Source organism: Vulpes lagopus, chromosome 2, assembly GCF_018345385.1.
Source record: "Vulpes lagopus strain Blue_001 chromosome 2, ASM1834538v1, whole genome shotgun sequence".
Lineage (NCBI taxonomy): Eukaryota > Metazoa > Chordata > Mammalia > Carnivora > Canidae > Vulpes > Vulpes lagopus.
In genome coordinates, this window is record NC_054825.1 from 148,921,004 (window position 1) to 148,939,652 (window position 18,649).

Sequence of the window (18,649 nt, forward strand, 5' to 3'; positions counted from 1 at the left end):
AACTCAGAGTCCCATGTGGGGCTTGATTCCAGGACCCAAGATCACGACCTGGGTCGAAATCAAGAGTCAGATGCTAAACTGACTAAGCCACCCAGGCACCCCATGGGAAATTTTGTTATTAAAGAAATGGACCTGTCTCTTAATTGCAGAGATACCTCAGTGTACTCTTCTACAGAGAAGGGCAGTTCCCTCTCTAAGAGCTTCCTAAGTAATCAGCTCTATACTTCCTGAAACCCAATGGCAAACCAGATCCTACACCAAGTTGAATGTACTTATCAGTAGAAGCATAAGTGAAGAAAACACCCTCTCATTCTCAATTACAGAAATTCCATACCCCATGTCTTTAAAGCAGGAAGCTCTTAAATGTTAAGAAGAAAGCATAATCTTACCTGCAAATCCGGAAACTTACTATTTCACTAATAGACAAGAAAGGAATTTGAAGAGTATCCCTTTTAACATTTCTTATTATTCATTTTAAAAGTATATAAAAAGGGGGTGCCTGGGTGACTCAGTTGGTTTAAGCATCTGACTCTTGATTTCGCTCAGGTCGTGATATCAGGGGTCGTGAGATTGAGCCCTATCTTAGGGGCTCCCACAGAGTGTGGAGCCTGTTTAAGATTCTCTCTCTTTCCCTCTGCCCCTCCCACCACTCATGTGCTCTCTTTCCAAAATAAAATAATAATAAAATAAACAGCATATTCCTTGCTAATAAATTCCTTTCTATAAAAATAAAAAGTATATGAAAATAATAATTAAATGGCTTTGGAAAATGCACTAACTGGTAGGATTTTTCAAAAAATGACTTTTTAAAATATAAGTCCTCAGGACACCTGGGTGGCACAGTCTGTTAAATGTCTAACACTAGGTTTCAACTCAGGTCATGATTTCAGGGTCCTCGGATCAAGTCCTGCATCCAGTTCCATGCTCAGCACAGAGTCTGCTTGGTATTCTCTCTCTCTCCCTAATCCTCTGCCCCTCCCACTTGGGCTGTCTCTCTTTCTCTCTCTCTCTCTCTCTCTCAAACAAATAAATGAAATCTTAAAAAAATAAAATAAAATGTCCTCTATGCATGTTTATGGATTTTGAATAAATCTGTTCACTGTCCAAGTATTAATTATCTACCACACCTCCCAAAGCACACCATGTGACATGATTTCATATTATTCAAGGTAAAAGAATTCTGAGGTTCAGCTTTTAATACACCGCATTTCTTCTCCAAAGGACTTCACAGAGCCTTCAGAAAACAAACAGAAATTTAGAGTCCTCAAAAGAAGGGCCTTTCCTTTGCACAGTATTTTTCTACTTTTGTAACTACCGAATACTTTTATGATACTAACATTCTGTGAAACACAGTTTATAAAATTCTGGATTGGAGTTGATGAGAAATCTATAATTTAAACAGGAAGATTATGAGAAGGCCTCCAACCAGGCAAGCCTTGCTGCAACAGACACACATACAACAAGCACACTGGCATTTCAAAATATTGATTGCTTCTAAACAGAAGACAAGCTTCAAAGAGTGGCTGATATAGGAAAATCCTTTCAAGTTAAAATCATTTTTCAAAAAAAAAAAAGATTTCATAACTTGGCCATAACATAGTATGATGTCTTTATTTCCATTTTGACTAACATGATGGAGGACTGATGGGGAGTGGGGAGAGAATGAGTCAAAAAAGGAGTAGGGAAAGAAAAAAAAAATCATTCTATTTAAAAAATGGACTTCTTAGCTACAGCAAGAAATATCAATTGCATTGGACTGTGTCTACATGGTATGTAGTGTTTCTCAGCTGGTTTAATTACAGCATTCTAAATTATTAGTGATCATGAGTTCTAAGGATCTGTAGGAAAAGACGAGGCTATGATCCAGACTTGGGGAATATATTCATAATAAACTACCGGAAGGAAAAACAAATTATGTTACCTTCTTACTTAAAAGAAAGCCATTCTCTAACACCCAGCACTGCAATGCAATCTCAACTGTTGAGCTGAAATAGAGGCTCTATTTCACTCACTAACTTGCTCTGGTTAGCCTGTTATGTGGCAGTAGTTGCCTAGACTCACAAGAACCAAGATAATACTCTGGTATTGTCAAATTATAATGATTACACATTTTCACAAGCGATGACACATCTCTGCGACAGCTATCACCACCTCTTGAGGGAGACCCTGTGCATTCTGGCTACATGGCATGGGCACACTGGCAACAGGACCATCAGCGAATTGGCACTTACTAGGCATGTGCAGGTTGTAGGGCCAGGAGCCGGGTGCTCAGAGGTTCATGATAAAGACTGGCATGCCTGTCCTCTGAGCATATCATTAGCAAAAAAGCCCTTATTATCACAGAGGAGGAGGAAATTGGAGATCCAGGTCAGGGATCAAACACTAGCTAGCTATGAATTCAGTGTGGTAGAGGAGAAGGATATGGACGACTCTTCCCTGACACACATGAAGTGCAGCAAATAAAAAGAAGGAATATAAAAATTCTAAAGTGAACTTTAAAGACAAACACTGTACACAGTCAAATAGCAGCATCCAAAAATTACAGAAAGATTGAAATAGTTTGAGCTGAGGGGGAAAAAAACTCTGTTATATTTGAGAATAAAAATTCATAGACCTCTAGCTACTAAAATTTTGAGGATAATTCACGACAAGACAGTGTTTCTTTAGGAAATATGAAAATGCTGCTACAGAATCCTTGGTCAAAAATTGTTCTGAAATTGAAATTTTAATGAAGGGTTTTTAAAGATGCATCTTCTCTCTGTTCACCAAGGGTGCAAATGTGTGACACAACTGGCTGGAGATGAGGATAGAATCTGTGCCCACACAGACCAGATCAAAGCTAATTGGACTTTGGGGCAAATGAACTCATGACCCAGAACTCATTAGTCATGATCTAACACACTGAGACTGTGAGCCATAGCAAATACATGTTGATGTGAGATATTTACTTGGAATCATTTCTGTACTTAAATGGGCTTTATAATTTTAAAGTGTCAACTTGAGCAATGTTAGTTTGTGGGGGTTTTTTTGCAATGTTAGTTTTTCTAAGGTTTTGCAAATGAATGAATTCACTGATCTCACATTTACCTATTATGTGGAAGACCCTAATGGTAGTGGTGGAGTAGTTTAAAAAGGCACAGGGCAATATGTGGAATTCAGAGTCCTAAATAGGAGTGGAAAATACAAAAAGAGTAACTATATTACTTAATTTTATAGCAATAACTGAAGTTTACTGACTGTTTACTACTTACAAGATGCTACACAAAGCACTTCTGTAAAGCTAACTACCTCCATTTCATAGATGAACAAAAGGGAAGCAGGCTGTACATCTTTCACAAAGTCGTACACTAGTAATCTCTCTGCCCTAACTTTGGACCAATGATGAAGATATGAGGATAGACACTGTCTCAACACCCATTCCAATTGCCCTTCCTCCCCTGCTGCTTTCTACCATATACACATGGAAGCTACAGACCAGCATTCCCAGGTTCCCTTGCAGATAACCACTGCTTTGCGACATGGTTACAGCCAAGAGATAGAAGCAAAAGAGAGCTGGGAGTTTCTGGGAAAGCCTCTGTGTGCATGTACATGTCCGTGTGTGTGTGTGTGTGTGTGTGTGTGTGTATGTGTGTGTGTATACACACACACGTATCTGCATATATAGACGTATCCTCTTCTTCCTGTCTGGAATGTAGATGTGATAAGGGCAACCAAAGCAGATATCTTACAAACATATCAGAAAATCTTGGCCCTGATCTCCTCAAGCTGCTAAACCAATGTCAGCAACAGACTAAAAGGAAGCACACTTCTGGAAGTTTCTAGAGGTTCATTTTCTATCATCATCTGGTAGCTCAGCTCCAAGTTGGCTCAGCAGATCTGATTAATTCTGATGGAAGAACAGGCTATGAAACTGAGCTTCAGAGACACCCACTCTTCCCTTTCGAAGAAAGCCACTTTTCCCTACTACATAGCCAGTTAATATTCACTGTCCCTGGTCCCGAGAAATATGCAGCACTCTGTGAAGCCAGACATCTTTCTATTGGAGCAATTTTTATGGTGTAAGCAGTCCAATTAGGTTCCCTTTGCTATATGTCAGCTTGTAGGATTTTCTCCAATAAGGCTTACTTTATATTTGCACCATGTAGTGCTAGTGATTTGCACAATATGCTACCTTCTTATGACCTGACAAAAATAAAGGCTCTAATTTGTTCAAACTTCTATTTGTCAGATTTTCCAGGATTCTCTGCTGATAGAATACTGTAATAAATGTAAGATAAAATGCTACAGGAATAGACAGGAAGAGTGGTAACTCAGACCTCCACTGCAGGGGGGTGGTTTGTTCAGGCTTTGTCTAGGATGCCTTTAACTAGAAGAACAAACCAAGTAGGAGATGGCACATGCTTGAGCAAAGGCAGAGTATATAATGCCTTTACTCTGGGGTTCTCATGACAGATAAACCACAGGCAAGGATGAAATGACAGTAAAACTGAATGATCTCTAGCAGCGTCTAGAAACCCATTATATTTTCCCTGATAGTGTGCAAGTCCAAGTGGCAGGTTTATCTGTTTTTTGGTGTAAATGCCAATAGTAGTGTGGGTTTATGGTAGAGACTCTAAAAGCCAAAAAAAAAAAAAAGGTTAAAAAAAAAAAGACTCTAAAAGCCAACTCCAGGAGGCCCTGGTCCTATACAACAAACAGGTAAAAACTATTCAGATATTCAGAGTGTGTTTAAAATATGTAAAGAGTTATGGATTCATGAGAGCAACAGAAATTCATTGACTGTTCATTATGTGCCAATCACCTAAACAGATGTAAATAAAACAACAAGATGACATTTCCCACTCAGAGAGATTTCTTTCTAGTATGATAAACACAGTAAGCATTCATAGCACCATGCTGCAAGTGAAAGTCAGGGTACATACAGTGCTGTCCTTACCCTACAGGGGAAAGATAAATTATATGCAGTAGAGCCATGGTCTATGTCACAATAGGGGAGATGATGGATCAGTTCATAAAGATCACACAAGGCTTAGTGTAGGGAACTGGGAGGCAGAGGAAAACACATTTTTTGCCTCCAAAAAATAGGCATGAACAGGTAGTATTTGGGGAAATACGCACGAAGTTGGTTGTTTCCAGAACAGGTGGAAGGTGAAACCAGAGAGGTAGGAATGGAGTGAATGCCAAGGTGGAGAGTTGAACTGTATTTTACAGGTAATGGAGGTTTTAAGGCACATGAGATTCAGTGACCAAAAGCCATGTGAAAAGAGAGAAGAGTCAGAATCCAGGAAGAACTTCCAGTTTTGTGTCAGTGATTGTCTTCTAGACATTGTGTTAGTTGTTGTAAAGATACTTTCTCAAATCCTCACAACAACCTGAGAGTGAGACTATCAACCGCCTACTTTCCAGGAAAGAATCGTAAAAAGCTCATAATAGTTAAGTATCATAATCATGATAATAAAACTCATACAGAGTTAAACTGGGATTCCAAGGTTTTGAGTTGTAATAACAATACATAACAATAACTGAACTTTCACTATGTGTCATGCACTCTTCTGGTGTTAGATTTATGGCAGTGGCAGGAGGGGAAAAAAGAGAGACAAAAACTCCTGCCCTCATAGAGGTTTACACGTTGACATCATGGGAGTCTATGAAACAACCCAGGGCAAGAGAAGGTGCAGTAAGAATAAAGCAGGCGGAAGTTATCCACCTGGGACCACACCAAGGTTGAAGGGAGGTGGGCACAAGAGAAGCAGAGAATCCATGGGGATCTCTCGGTGGCTCAGTGGTTTAGTGCCTGCCTTCGGCCCAGGGTGTGATCCTGGAGACCCAGGATCAAGTCCCGCATCAGGCTCCCTGCATGGAGCCTGCTTCTCCTTCTACCTGAGTCTGTGCCTCTCTCTCCCTCTCTTTCTCTTTCTCTGTGTATGTGTGTGTGTCTCATGAATAAATAAATAAAATCTTAAAAAAAAAAAAAAAAGAAGCAGAGAATCCAAATTCAATTTCAGGTAAAGCCAGAGATCCAACAGATGGCAAACAAAACCTCAGTTGGTTAAATGGAAACCATCCTGGTGACTTATAATAGTTCTTAGTCTCTCATATAACATTCTGAATCTTATTTAATCCAAAATGGCTGAAAAACCCAATTGGTATAAAATTACAAATATATATATTCTTGGTGAGGAGTCGTGGGGGAAGGGAGGATGGAAAGGCAAGTTTAGACAGGAAACTAAGAGTTGAGGATCAACTACTCTTAAGGAGCCTAAGTACATCGTTTGATAAATGCCAAAAGAAACTATTGCACTCATTTGTAATTAGTTTACAAACACACAAACAAATCGACCTATTTATAAAAACAAAAAGCATAAGGTATCAATAAGGTATAGAAATCACCAACGAGGGGTATACATTTTTTTCTCAACCTAGTGAAAACCATGAAGAGGCATAACAGTTTTAAGAATTTAAAATATTCCACTGAGGTTCAGTGAGAGGAAAATCAGCACACATTCTTAACAAACCTAGACAAATTTCACTCATGAGCTTAATTTCAGTAAGTCTGTTTTGGAAAAAAAAAATTACTGTGAAAACAAGGAAACAATTTGGGATGAGTGGGAAGTGTCAGAAAGTACACTATTTTCTCTAGCCACATGGGAGAACTAAAAATACTCCCACGCGTAAACTTACATCGCTCCATTGGTATAGACAGTATCGCTTCCTTCCACGTACTGCACCTGAGCTGGGTAGACATGCTGTACCTGTGGCACAGTCTGTACTTGCTGTACCTGCAAAACAAATATTAGGATCGTGTTGAGAAAGAGATAGGACAGGATACACAATGTTAGATTTGCTTCAAAGACCTCTCCAGGGGGTTGAAAACTATGGGATTCATGCAAATTTCAAGAAAAAGTGCATATTGGATCCAAATTAGTGTAGCAAGTATGCTGAACAAATTCTCTACCATTTGGGAATGCCGTTTCTGCAGGTGCATAGGGATACACAGACTCCCAAATATTTGGGGTGAAAATTCTGAAAGCTCCTCACTTTTTTCTGATGGTTTACAAAATTCTCTTCACGTGGCCTGTTAAAGGTAAGTTTATTTTTCAATTTAAAAAATTCATGGGGCGCCTGGCTGGCTCAGTAGGTAGAGCACATGACTCTTGATCTCAGGGTCATGAGTTTGAGCCCCACACTGGGTACAGAGATTGCTCTAAAAAAATTAAAAATTTAATTAAAAATTAATGATAGAAAATCTCACACACGCAAATGTAGAAAAGATAGTATAATAAACCCCCTCTACACACACTCAAATGTAGAAAAACTACTATAATAAACCCCCAGTACTCCTCATCCAAGATAAATAATTGCCACCAGACCTCCCCTTTAACCCCTTATAGGATTATTTAAACACAAGTGCAGAGATTCTATCACCTCAGTGATAAATATTTCATTTTGTTTCTAAGAGAGAAGGACTATTTTTAACACGAACACAATACTAGGATCACATGTAAAGCATTAACAATTCCTGGATATGACCTAAAATCTAGTCATTGTTAAAATCTAATTATCCCACTGTGTTCTTACAGTTGGTTTATTCAAATCAAGATCCAAACAAGATCTGCATATTACATTTGAGTGAGATTTCCTATCTTTCTCTTTTAATCTCTAAATCTAATCTAATAAAATAAGCTAATCTAATAAAATCTAATAATGGCTAAATCTAATAAAAATATTTTTATTTCTTGATTATTACTTATTGAAGAAACTTGATTATTTGTCTTATAGAATCTCTGGAATTCTAGACTTGGCTGATAGCATCCCTGAGATGTCATTTTGTAAGTTCCTTTAACTCCTGTTTGTCCTATAAAGTGGTATTTAGATTGAGGGCCTTGAACAGGTTCAATTCTGGAAAAGCTGCCACATATCAGCTGGCTATCTCTCCTTCCACAGTGTTAACATATGATCTGTGGAGTCAGGTGTTGTCAGCTACACCCACTTATCATAATATGCTTCTTCTTCATGCTTTACCTGAGATTATTTGTAGCCACTGATGATTATTTTCTAGGGCTAGTATTTCAATTAATAAAGGTTATAACTTTGGTAGTCTGATTCTGTTATTCCTTCTACATTTATTAGTAGACTTCTATAAAGAAATCCCCCCTCTAGATGCCTGGGTGAATCCATCCATTAAGTATTTGCCTTCTGCTCAGGTCATGATCTCAGGGTCCTGGGATGGAGCCCTGCGTCAGGGCTCAGCAGAGAGTCTGTTTCTCCCTCTCTCTCTCCCTCGACTCCCTAGTTTGTACTCTCTCTCAATTAATTAATTAATTAAGGTAGTTAATTAATTAAAAAATAAATTCCTCTCGTTAATTATTTGGTTAATTTGAAATAAGGTTTGTACGGGAAAAGGAGGATAAAATACATGATTCTTCTTCCTAGCAGTATTCAGAATAATGATTTTATCCCCTAATTCCTTTCCAAGGTGAAGAATGTGGTTTGGGGTTTGATCTGGTTGGTATCTTTATGACTCTTGGTGGTTAAACATATTTGATGTTTTTCGATCCAATAGTTTTTTGGTTGGTAAACTGACCCATCTCTGACCAATGGTAGTCCCTTCAAAGGGGGTTCTAAATCTTCTGCCTACTTCTACTGTAATCTTACTGGATCACAGTTATCTTTTTTACTTCCCTTGGTTTCTGTTGTGATAAGATATTCTAGACTTATCTCTTACATTTCCTGTTCTAGATCTAGAATCAACCTTTCTTCAAAGAGCCTGGTTAGGGACACCTGGGTGGCTCAGTGGTTGAGCATCTGCCTTTGACTCAGGGCATGGTCCAGGGATCCTGGGACTGAGTCTCGCATCAGGCTCCCCTCAGGGAGCCTGCTTCTCCCTCTATCTAGGTCTCTGCCTCTTTCTCTGTGTCTTTCATGAGTAAATAAATAATACCTTAAAAATGAAAACAAAACAAAACAAAACAAAAAACAAAGAACCTGGTTAGTTAGGAGTAATGTAAATATGTAAGAAATGTTTAGAAAGGCAATTTATAAACAGACTATTTGAAAACTTTGTGATTTCTTCTACAGAAATATTTACCACTGGAAAAGTTGCTGTACCATATTATTAAAAAAATACAGTTTAGGGGTGCCTAGGTGGCTAAGAAGCAAAGTATCTGCCTCTGCCTCAGGTCATGATCCCAAGATCCTAGGATCAAGTTCTGCATCAGGCTCCCTGCTCAGTGGGGGCCTGCTTCTCCCTCTGCCTATGTCTCTGCCTCTCTCTCTCTCTTTGTCCCTCTCTCTCAGGAATAAATAAAAAAAATTTAAAAAAATACAGTTTAGAAGAGCAAAAAGTTAGAAGGGAAAACTTTAACGAATGAGAAACAGAGTGATTAAGTAAATTAGAAGAAAACCATTCTGTAGAATATATGGCTAATGTTAAAAAAAATTAAAATTGATACGTACTTTATTTTTTTGTGCATTAGATTATTTTTATTATTCTCTATTATTACCATATTTCTTTTGTGTCCATAGTTCCTCTTTTCATTTTTTTAAATTTATTTTTTATTGGTGTTAAATTTGCCAACATATAGAATAACACCCAGTGCTCATCCCATCAAGTGCCCCTTCAGTGCCTGTCACACAGTCACCCCCATCCCCCACCCACTTCCCCTTCCCCCCACCCCTAGTTCGTTTCCCAGAGTTAGGAGTCTCTCATTGATACATACTTTAAAAATAAGATTTCTATCACTAAGAGGTTATCAAGTGAAAAAGTTACAGAATAATACTTACAGAACTGCTTTATGAATATATGGATATTTCTAATTTGTGTGAACATGTATATATAAATGGATGTAAGTACATAAAGGAAAATAGAAGGATGTACATCAAACTTCTAAAAGTGGTTTCTCTGTTGAGTGACATGAAATGAGGTGGGAGAGGTAAGGTGACTAGCATCTTCTATTCTGAATATCTATATTACTCTTGGATTTTTAAAATGAAAATGAATTCATCTGTTACATAATACATAAAATACATAAATCAATATATGGAAGGATTTCTACTTCCAGCCATGATGGAATAAATATACTAAAAATGCCCTCCCCACACAAAACAAGTAGAAAATTGGACAAAAGATGTAAAATGATGTTTCTGGTCATTTGAGAAAAAGCATCATAACAATGTGATCCTTAGGAGTAGGTGAACACACAAGGTGATCCTATAATGATCCCAGCTTTTGAAAGGGAGGCATTTCCTAGACTGCTGAGCAGGGAGTAACCAAGTAGAACATCATGATCACACCATGGTGAGGAGATACACTCTGGAGTTGGGGAGGCTAAGGCAGCTGAAATTTGGGAGCACTGTCAGAGAGGGCATTAAGCAGAGAAAGAGATCCCGGAATATTAATAAAGATCCCCTTCAGCCTGATGCTGAATATTGAATTGCACATCTATAGTGCACAGAGATACTCAAACATTCAAGATATAGTGTTGTTAAGTCTTAGGCTTAACTAGCTCTAGAGCAAGAGTACTTTAGAGCCATCTTAATAAAGCTAAAAAATAAGCCTCAAAAAGATCAAGTTGATTAAGGTAACTGCCTATATAAAACAAAGTTTAATGCTTTAACAGGAAGACAGCAAAATCAAGACATGCAAAACTTTAAGAATCAAAATGTCGAGTACCAAATAAAAAATTATTAGACATGTGAAGAAGCAGGAAAATGTGATATATAATCAGGAGAAAAAAGTCAATCAATAGAAACATACAGAAATGAAAGATAGGAAGTGGCAGAGATTTTTAAATAGTTATAAATAGGGATGCCTGGGTGACACTCAATACTCAGAGATTGAGTGTCTGCCTTCAGCTCATGCGTGATCTCAGGGTCCTGGGATCAAGTCTCCCATTGGGTTCCCCTCAGGAAGCCTACTTCTCCCTCTGCCTATGTCTTTGCCTCTCTCTGTGTCTCTCATGAATAAATAAAATCTTTACAAAAATGCTATAAATAGACTAGTTTTAAAGGAGAACATGAATATGATGAGAAAAAAAAGAAAGAAGCTATAAGGAACGAAGTAGAATACTGAAAAATGCAAGATGAAAAATACAGAATCTGAAAAGTAAAATTCACTGAATGGGAGTAAGAGTAGACTACATAATGCAGAAGACAAGACTGGTCAATTTGAAAACCTAGCAATAAAAACTAATTGCCATGGGGCACCTGGGTGGCTCAGTCAGTTAAGCATCTGCCTTCAGCTCAGGTCATGATCCTGGGATCCTGGAATTGGCCTGCATCTGGCTCCCTGGCTCCCTGCTCAGCAGAGAGCTTGCTTCTTTTCTCTTCCTCTGCCCCTCCCACAAATTGTGCTCTTTCCCTCTCTCTCAAATAAATAAATAACATCTTTTAAAAAAAAGAACCCCACAAACTATCTGCCAAGAAGAACAGACAAAAAAGAAATGAGGAATAGAGAATCAGTGAACTATGTGATAACATTAATTGCATTTGGAGTCTCAAAAGAAGAGGAACAAAAAACATAGTTGAAGAGTGTTAGAAACTTTCCAAATTTGATTTCAACTATAAACACACAGATCTAAGCTCAATATACCCAAATGTATAGACAAAGAAAACCCTATCAAAGTATATCATCATTAAAACACTAACACTCAATAAGAAGAAGAAAAAAATATTTTTTTAAAGATTTTATTTATTTACGCATGAGAGACAGAGACAGAGAGAGACACAGGCAGAGGGAGAAGCAGGCTCCATGCAGGGAGCCCAATGCAGGACTCGATCCCAGGACTCTGGGATCATGCCTTGGGCCGAAGGCAGGCACTAAATCGCTGAGCCACCCAGGCATCCCAAGAAGGAGAAAAAATTTAAAGCAGACGGAAAAAGCAATACATCATACACAGGACAACATGTACTGAGGATTGAAAGATACCCAGTTATAAATAAGGCAAGCATAAGACAATCAAGTAACATCTTCAAAGTCTTGAGGGGGGAAAAAATCTCAACCTAGAATTCCATTATCAGTGAAATGTCCTACCTCAACGAAGGAGAAATTCTTTTTCAGATAAAAGCTGAGGGAATCCTTCTCCAGCAGACCTCCACGGGAGGTAATGAAAAGGGAAGTGTTTCAGGAAAAAGAAAAATATTACAGATGCAAAGTGGGATATAAATAAAGAAATAAGGAGCACTTGACCTAACAAATTTGCAGGGAAATTAAAAGTTTTTGTTTCTTTTTTTTCTCATCTTTCAATTTTTATAAAAGATAACTGACCATGTAAAGTCAATATAATAACAACATATAATGGAGTTCACCACAGATACAGCAAAGAAATGTATGTATCACAAAAATAGCACAAGAGATGGAAGACAGAAATGAAAATAAACACTCTTGTAAATATTCTTTCCATTAAGTGGTATGTTACATGAACTGAGGTTATGACAAATTAAGATATATGCTAAAAATCCTAGGACAAACACCAAATTTTAAAAAAAAGTATAGCCAATAGTGGAGATAAAATGTAATAATTAAAAACACTCAATACATCCATTAGAAGGCAGAAGCAGAGGAAAAAGAACAAATGGGACAAATAGAAAAAAATAACAAGATGCTAGAATTATATGTAACCATATTGATAATTTTATTCAATAAACAAGTTTTAAATCTTGATTGTCAGAATGGGTAGAAATGTGAGACCCAACTATATGCTAGCCACTAGAACACTATCATCTATCTATCTATCTATCTATCTATCTATCTATCTATCTATCTATCATCTATCTTTTTTTTTTTAAAGACAGAGAGAGTGTGGGTAGGGAGTTAGGGGCAGAGAGAGAGGGAAAGAAAGAATCTTAAGCAGGCTCCATAATGGGCGTAGGACTCAATCTCATGACCCTGAGATCATGACCTGAGCTGAAATCAATAGTTGAATGCTTAACCGACTGAGCCACCAGAGTGTCCCCAGAACACACTTTCTTTCAATATACAGAAATAGAAAGGTTAAAAATAAAAGAATGTGGAAAAAATAAGCTTTGCAAACACCAGTCATAAGAAAGATGGAGTGGTTCTACTACTATCAGTGAAAGTAGACTTCCAGACAAAGAAAATTACCATAGATAAAGAGGAGTATTTCATCAATAAAATTATCAAGAAGAAATATCCTGTATGTGTTTGCATCTAAGAACAGAGTTTGAAAATACATGAGAGAATTCATAGAAGAAATAAATGGGCAAACCCACAATCACAATGGGACATTTTAACATCCTTCTTTCCATAGTTGACAAAGATAGAAAATCAGAAGGACTCAGAAATTCTCAACGAACTTGACCTAAATGACTTTCACACCACAATCCTCAGAAGAGCAACAGAATATGCACACTTTCTTGCTAGTCCTCCTGGACATACAGCAAGACAGCTCAAATGTTGGAAAAAAAAAAAAAAAACAAGTCCTCCAAAATTTCAAATAATCAAAACAGTAACAAAGTATATTCTCTGACTAGAAAAGAATTCAATTTGAAGTCAAAGATGAAAAGATATCTGGAAAACACTCAAACATTTATATGATGAGCACAAAATATACTTTAATTTAACCTATGATTCATAGGAGAAATCACAAGAGAAATTTAAAATCAATGCCCAGAAATCAATGGCATTTCTATACACTAACAATGAGACTGAAGAAAGAGAAATTAAGGAGTCAATCCCATTTACAATTGCACCCAAAAGCATAAGATACCTAGGAATAAACCTAACCAAAGAGGTAAAAGATCTATACCCTAAAAACTATAGAACACTTCTGAAAGAAATTGAGGAAGACACAAAGAGATGGAAAAATATTCCATGCTCATGGATTGGCAGAATTAATATTGTGAAAATGTCAATGTTACCCAGGGCAATTTACACGTTTAATGCAATCCCTATCAAAACACCATGGACTTTCTTCAGAGAGTTAGAACAAATTATTTTAAGATTTGTGTGGCATCGGAAAAGACCCCAAATAGCCAGGGGAATTTTAAAAAAGAAAACCATATCTGGGGGCATCACAATGCCAGATTTCAGGTTGTACTACAAAGCTGTGGTCATCAAGACAGTGTGGTACTGGCACAAAAACAGACACATAGATCAATGGAACAGAATAGAGAACCCAGAAGTAGACCCTGAACTTTATTAAGGTCAACTAATATTCGATAAAGGAGGAAAGACTATCCATTGGAAGAAAGACAGTCTCTTCAATAAATGGTGCTGGGAAAATTGGACATCCACATGCAGAAGAATGAAACTGGACCACTCTCTTTCACCATACACAAAGATAAACTCAAAATGGATGAGAGATCTAAATGTGAGACAAGAGTCCATCAAAATCCTAGAGGAGAACACAGGCAACACCCTTTTTGAACTCGGCCACAGTAACTTCTTGCAAGATACATCCACAAAGGCAAAAGAAACAAAAGCAAAAATGAACTATTGGGACTTCATCAAGATAAGAAGCTTTTGCACAGCAAAGAATACAGTCAACAAAACTAAAAGACAACCTACAGAATGGGAGAAGATATTTGCAAACGACATATCAGATAAAGGGCTAGTTTCCAAAATCTATAAAGAACTTATTAAACTCAACACCAAAGAAACAAACAATCCAATCATGAAATGGGCAAAAGACATGAAGAGAAATCTCACAGAGGAAGACATGGACATGGCCAACATGCACATGAGAAAATACTCTGCATCACTTGCCATCAGGGAAATACAAATCAAAACCACAATGAGATACCACCTCACACCAGTGAGAATGGGGAAAATTAACAAGGCAGGAAACAAAAATTTGGAGAGGATGCGGAGAAAAGGGAACCCTCTTACACTGTTGGTGGGAATGTGAACTGGTGCAGCCACTCTGGAAAACTGTGTGGAGGTTCCTCAAAGAGTTAAAAATAGACCTGCCCTACGACCCAGCAATTGCACTGTTGGGGATTTACCCCAAAGATTCAGATGCAATGAAACGTCGGGACACCTGCACCCACCCCGATGTTTCTAGCAGCAATGGCCACAATAGCCAAACTGTGGAAGGAGCCTCGGTGTCCATCGAAAGATGAATGGATAAAGAAGATGTGGTTTATGTATACAATGGAATATTACTCAGCAATTAGAAACGACAAATACCCACCATTTGCTTCAACGTGGATGGAACTGGAGGGTATTATGCTGAGTGAAATAAGTCAATCGGAGAAGGACAAGCAGTGTATGTTCTCATTCATTTGGGGAATATAAATAATAGTGAAAGGGAATATAAAGGAAGGGAGAAGAAATGTTGGGAAATATCAGGAAGGGAGACAGAACATAAAGACTCCTAACTCGGGGAAACGAACTAGGGGTAGTGGTAGGGGGGAGGAGGGCGGGTATTGGAGGGGAATTGGTGACGGGCACTGAGGGGGGCACCTGACGGGATGAGCACTGGGTGTTTTTCTGTATGTTGGTAAATTGAACACCAATAAAAATTAATTAAAAAAATAAAAATAAAAATATTTTGAGCTCAATGATGATGAAAATACAATCCATCAAAATCTGGAGTGCAGGTGGAGCTGTGCATAAAGAGAAATTTATAGTTTTAAATATTTTTAGTAGGAAAAGAAGCCCCAATGCAATAAATCGAACATTTCAACTTTAAGAAGCTAGAAAATGAAGAACAAATTTAAACTAAGTATGAGAAAACATAATCAATGGAACAGACCTCTGAAAAACAATTTTTAAAAAAAAATCAATGAAACTTTAAACATTAAAGTAGATTTAGGAGAAAAAGAAAGAAGGTACAAATTATTAAGAATGAAAGGTGAAACACACTGTAAAGACAGAAAATAGATAATAAAGGGAGCTTCATGCCAACAAATCTAATGAACAAAGTCCTTAAAAGACACAAAACACCAACAGTTGCAAAGAGGAAGGAGAAAAAATTATATATATACATGAAATCAAATTTATATCCCTAGAGAAAATTGCAGGTCCATTTGGCTTCACGGGTGAATTCTAGCAAACATTTCAGGAAGGAAATAAAAACCCAAACTGCCAGAAACCCCCTATCACACTTAAGATGAGAAAGAACTCAGACTAGGATACAGTACCATCTAAACCTGGATGAGTATTTCCAAACATAGCCTCTCTGCTCCTTTATAATCACCCTTTAAATTCTGCACATTCTTGCTACCTTCTCATAGTTCTGGTTGTTTTCTCTATATAAATTATCTCATCAACCAACACAAAGCTACCATTTCTTTCCAGGGCTGATTTAAAATTTAGTTTCTCAAAAAAAGCCTTCTGTAACTTTCTTTATCCCATGAGTGACTATTCCTTTCTTTTTTCTCTCAGAATTCTTAATACAAGTGGTAGCAAGTGGCTTGGTAGTAACCTATGTTCTCCATTGGTTTCCTTCATTGTAGCCAATAGGGTGACAGCTGGCAAAATCATTTAACTTGAAAGTAGGAGATGAGATTTTTAAGGCTTGTGCTGATATCTGGTCTTCATATATTGGAATAGTCAATTTATTTAAGTAATAATTTCCTTATCTGTAAGAAATTCCATCCCCTACATCATTAAGAATTTTTGTGAGAATCCAAAACTATTAAATATAGATACAAAGCATGGTAAAGATATACACAATAATTAAAATACATCTTGAATAAGTAGTGAAATTATTAAATACTTCAAAAATAAGGAGTCTTATATTCTACATCTGTGTAAATTTCAACTTTATATACCACTTGGTTTCAGTCATAAATATGCACAATAAATGTTCATCAAGGGTTCCTTCGAAATAAGAGATTCCATAATCAATGCAGAAATGAAACTCAGAAAATGCCAAGAATCTTGGGAAAGAAGCCTGGATAAATGCTGGCTAACTCATCTAAGAGAGCAATACAGAAATATGTCCCTTGATCACACTGAGACTTTACAGTATTATGTAAAAACAGGGCATCATTCTTTGCATTACCTATCAAGTTAAGGAATCAACAAAGTAAATAAAGACCAAACTAAAAATAAAAATACTGAATGACAGCTTATTTTGGAGGTAATACAATTTTCATTATTATCCAGTATGTATGGCTTTTCTACCAACCATTAGAAATTGGGTTGAAGAGGTCCTTGAAACAAGTTAGTGATGATGAGAAATACAACTGCACATCGGGCTTGTGGTTTGAGAAGGTATTCCTTTGAGGATGTAATGATGGTGGAGGAAGTAAAAAGAGGGGTAAATACAGAGAAAGAAGAGGAGAAAAAAAGGAAAAATAACTTTTATGGAAAATAACTATTTTATGTATGCAGGTCTCATTTCACCAATAAGAAGTTAAAGATTGTTGAGTTTCTTATTTAGTTTTTAGTTGAGGGCGTTGTTTGATTTTCTTTCTTTCTTCTTTCCCTCCTTTCTCTGCTTCCCACCTTCCTTCCTCTCCTTCCTGCCTTCTTTAGTTTTGGCAGTGGGGATCCATTATTGAGAAGGTGGGTTGGAGGGGTACCTGGGTAGCTCAGTGGTTGAGCGTCTGCCTTTAGCTCAGGTCATGATCCCTGGATCCTGGGATCCAGTCCCACGTCAGGGTCCCTGTAGGGAGCCTGCTTCTCCCTCTGCCTGTGTCTCTGCCTCTTTGTCTCTCATGAATGAATAAATAAAATCTTTTTTTAAAAATGAAGATTTTATTTTTTAAAAAATAATTCTGCCTCTCTGTCTCTCATGAATGAATAAATAAAATCTTTTAAAAAATAAATAAAGATTTTATTTATTTATTCATGAGAGACGCGGGGGAGTGGGGGGGGGTGGCAGGCAGAGACATAGGCAGAGGGAGAAGCAGGCTCCACACAGAGAGCCTGATGTGGGACTCAATCCCAGGACCCTGAGATGGCCCTGGGCCAAAGGCAGGCTCTAAACTGCTGAGCCACCCAGGGATCCCTGAAAATCTTTTAAAAAGAAGAAAGAAAAAAAAAAAGAAGAAAGAAGAAAGCAGCAGAAGAAGAAGGTAAGTTGGAGAGCCATAGAAATGCTCTTTTGCCTCAAATTAATCAGATTCAGGAAGATAAACTGTGTCTACAGAACTAGTCTTGCAGAGTTTAAAACCCAGTCACAGGCTGGAAATGAGAACAGCAGAATTCTAGCCCACTTCAACTCCTGGCCCACGTTCCCATATAGAGCAGGGATTTTTTTTTTTTTTTATATTGTTGGTATATTCCCAAAGACCCAACACAATATAAACACACTGTAAATATTTAATAATTATTAATAATTATATAATGCCATGTATCTATCAAAGGAAATGCCTAGTGAATATCTGTAAAATGTATATTATCTTCTAAATGTGGATAAGTGCATTTGGATTTGGTTGTTTTTTTTTTAAATAATAAAACCACCAAGGTAGGCTTATTCCAAAGTGAACTGATGTGATCACTTTGAATGCCCTTTAATGCATCTTTAAAGAACAAAGGTGAAATTTTAAGAGGAAGCTGCATGCTCTTTTCTCTTTCCTAAAATACCTGTGATTTAAATTTGCTCAAATATTTGATACTGTTCTCATGTTAAACACTAATTTCTATTCAAGTATTCCCTAAATTGTTATCTATTATAAGTTTATTTACTATTTTATTTGCCATACTTTAGTGCAGTGATGTGGGAAACAAAAGCAA

At 37.2% G+C, this 18,649-nt stretch overlaps 1 protein-coding gene across 8 annotated transcripts in view; it reads right to left on the reverse strand.

The window, feature by feature from the left end:
• Positions 1 to 18,649, reverse strand: part of RFX3 (regulatory factor X3) — a 435,833-nt gene that overhangs the window by 113,492 nt on the left and 303,692 nt on the right. For all 8 annotated transcript variants that reach the window (XM_041737022.1, XM_041737032.1, XM_041737008.1 and 5 more), the window contains one exon: positions 6,682 to 6,779. In XM_041737022.1, coding sequence (XP_041592956.1) covers positions 6,682 to 6,779 — 98 coding nt within the window. The remainder of the gene's footprint in view (positions 1 to 6,681; positions 6,780 to 18,649) is intronic.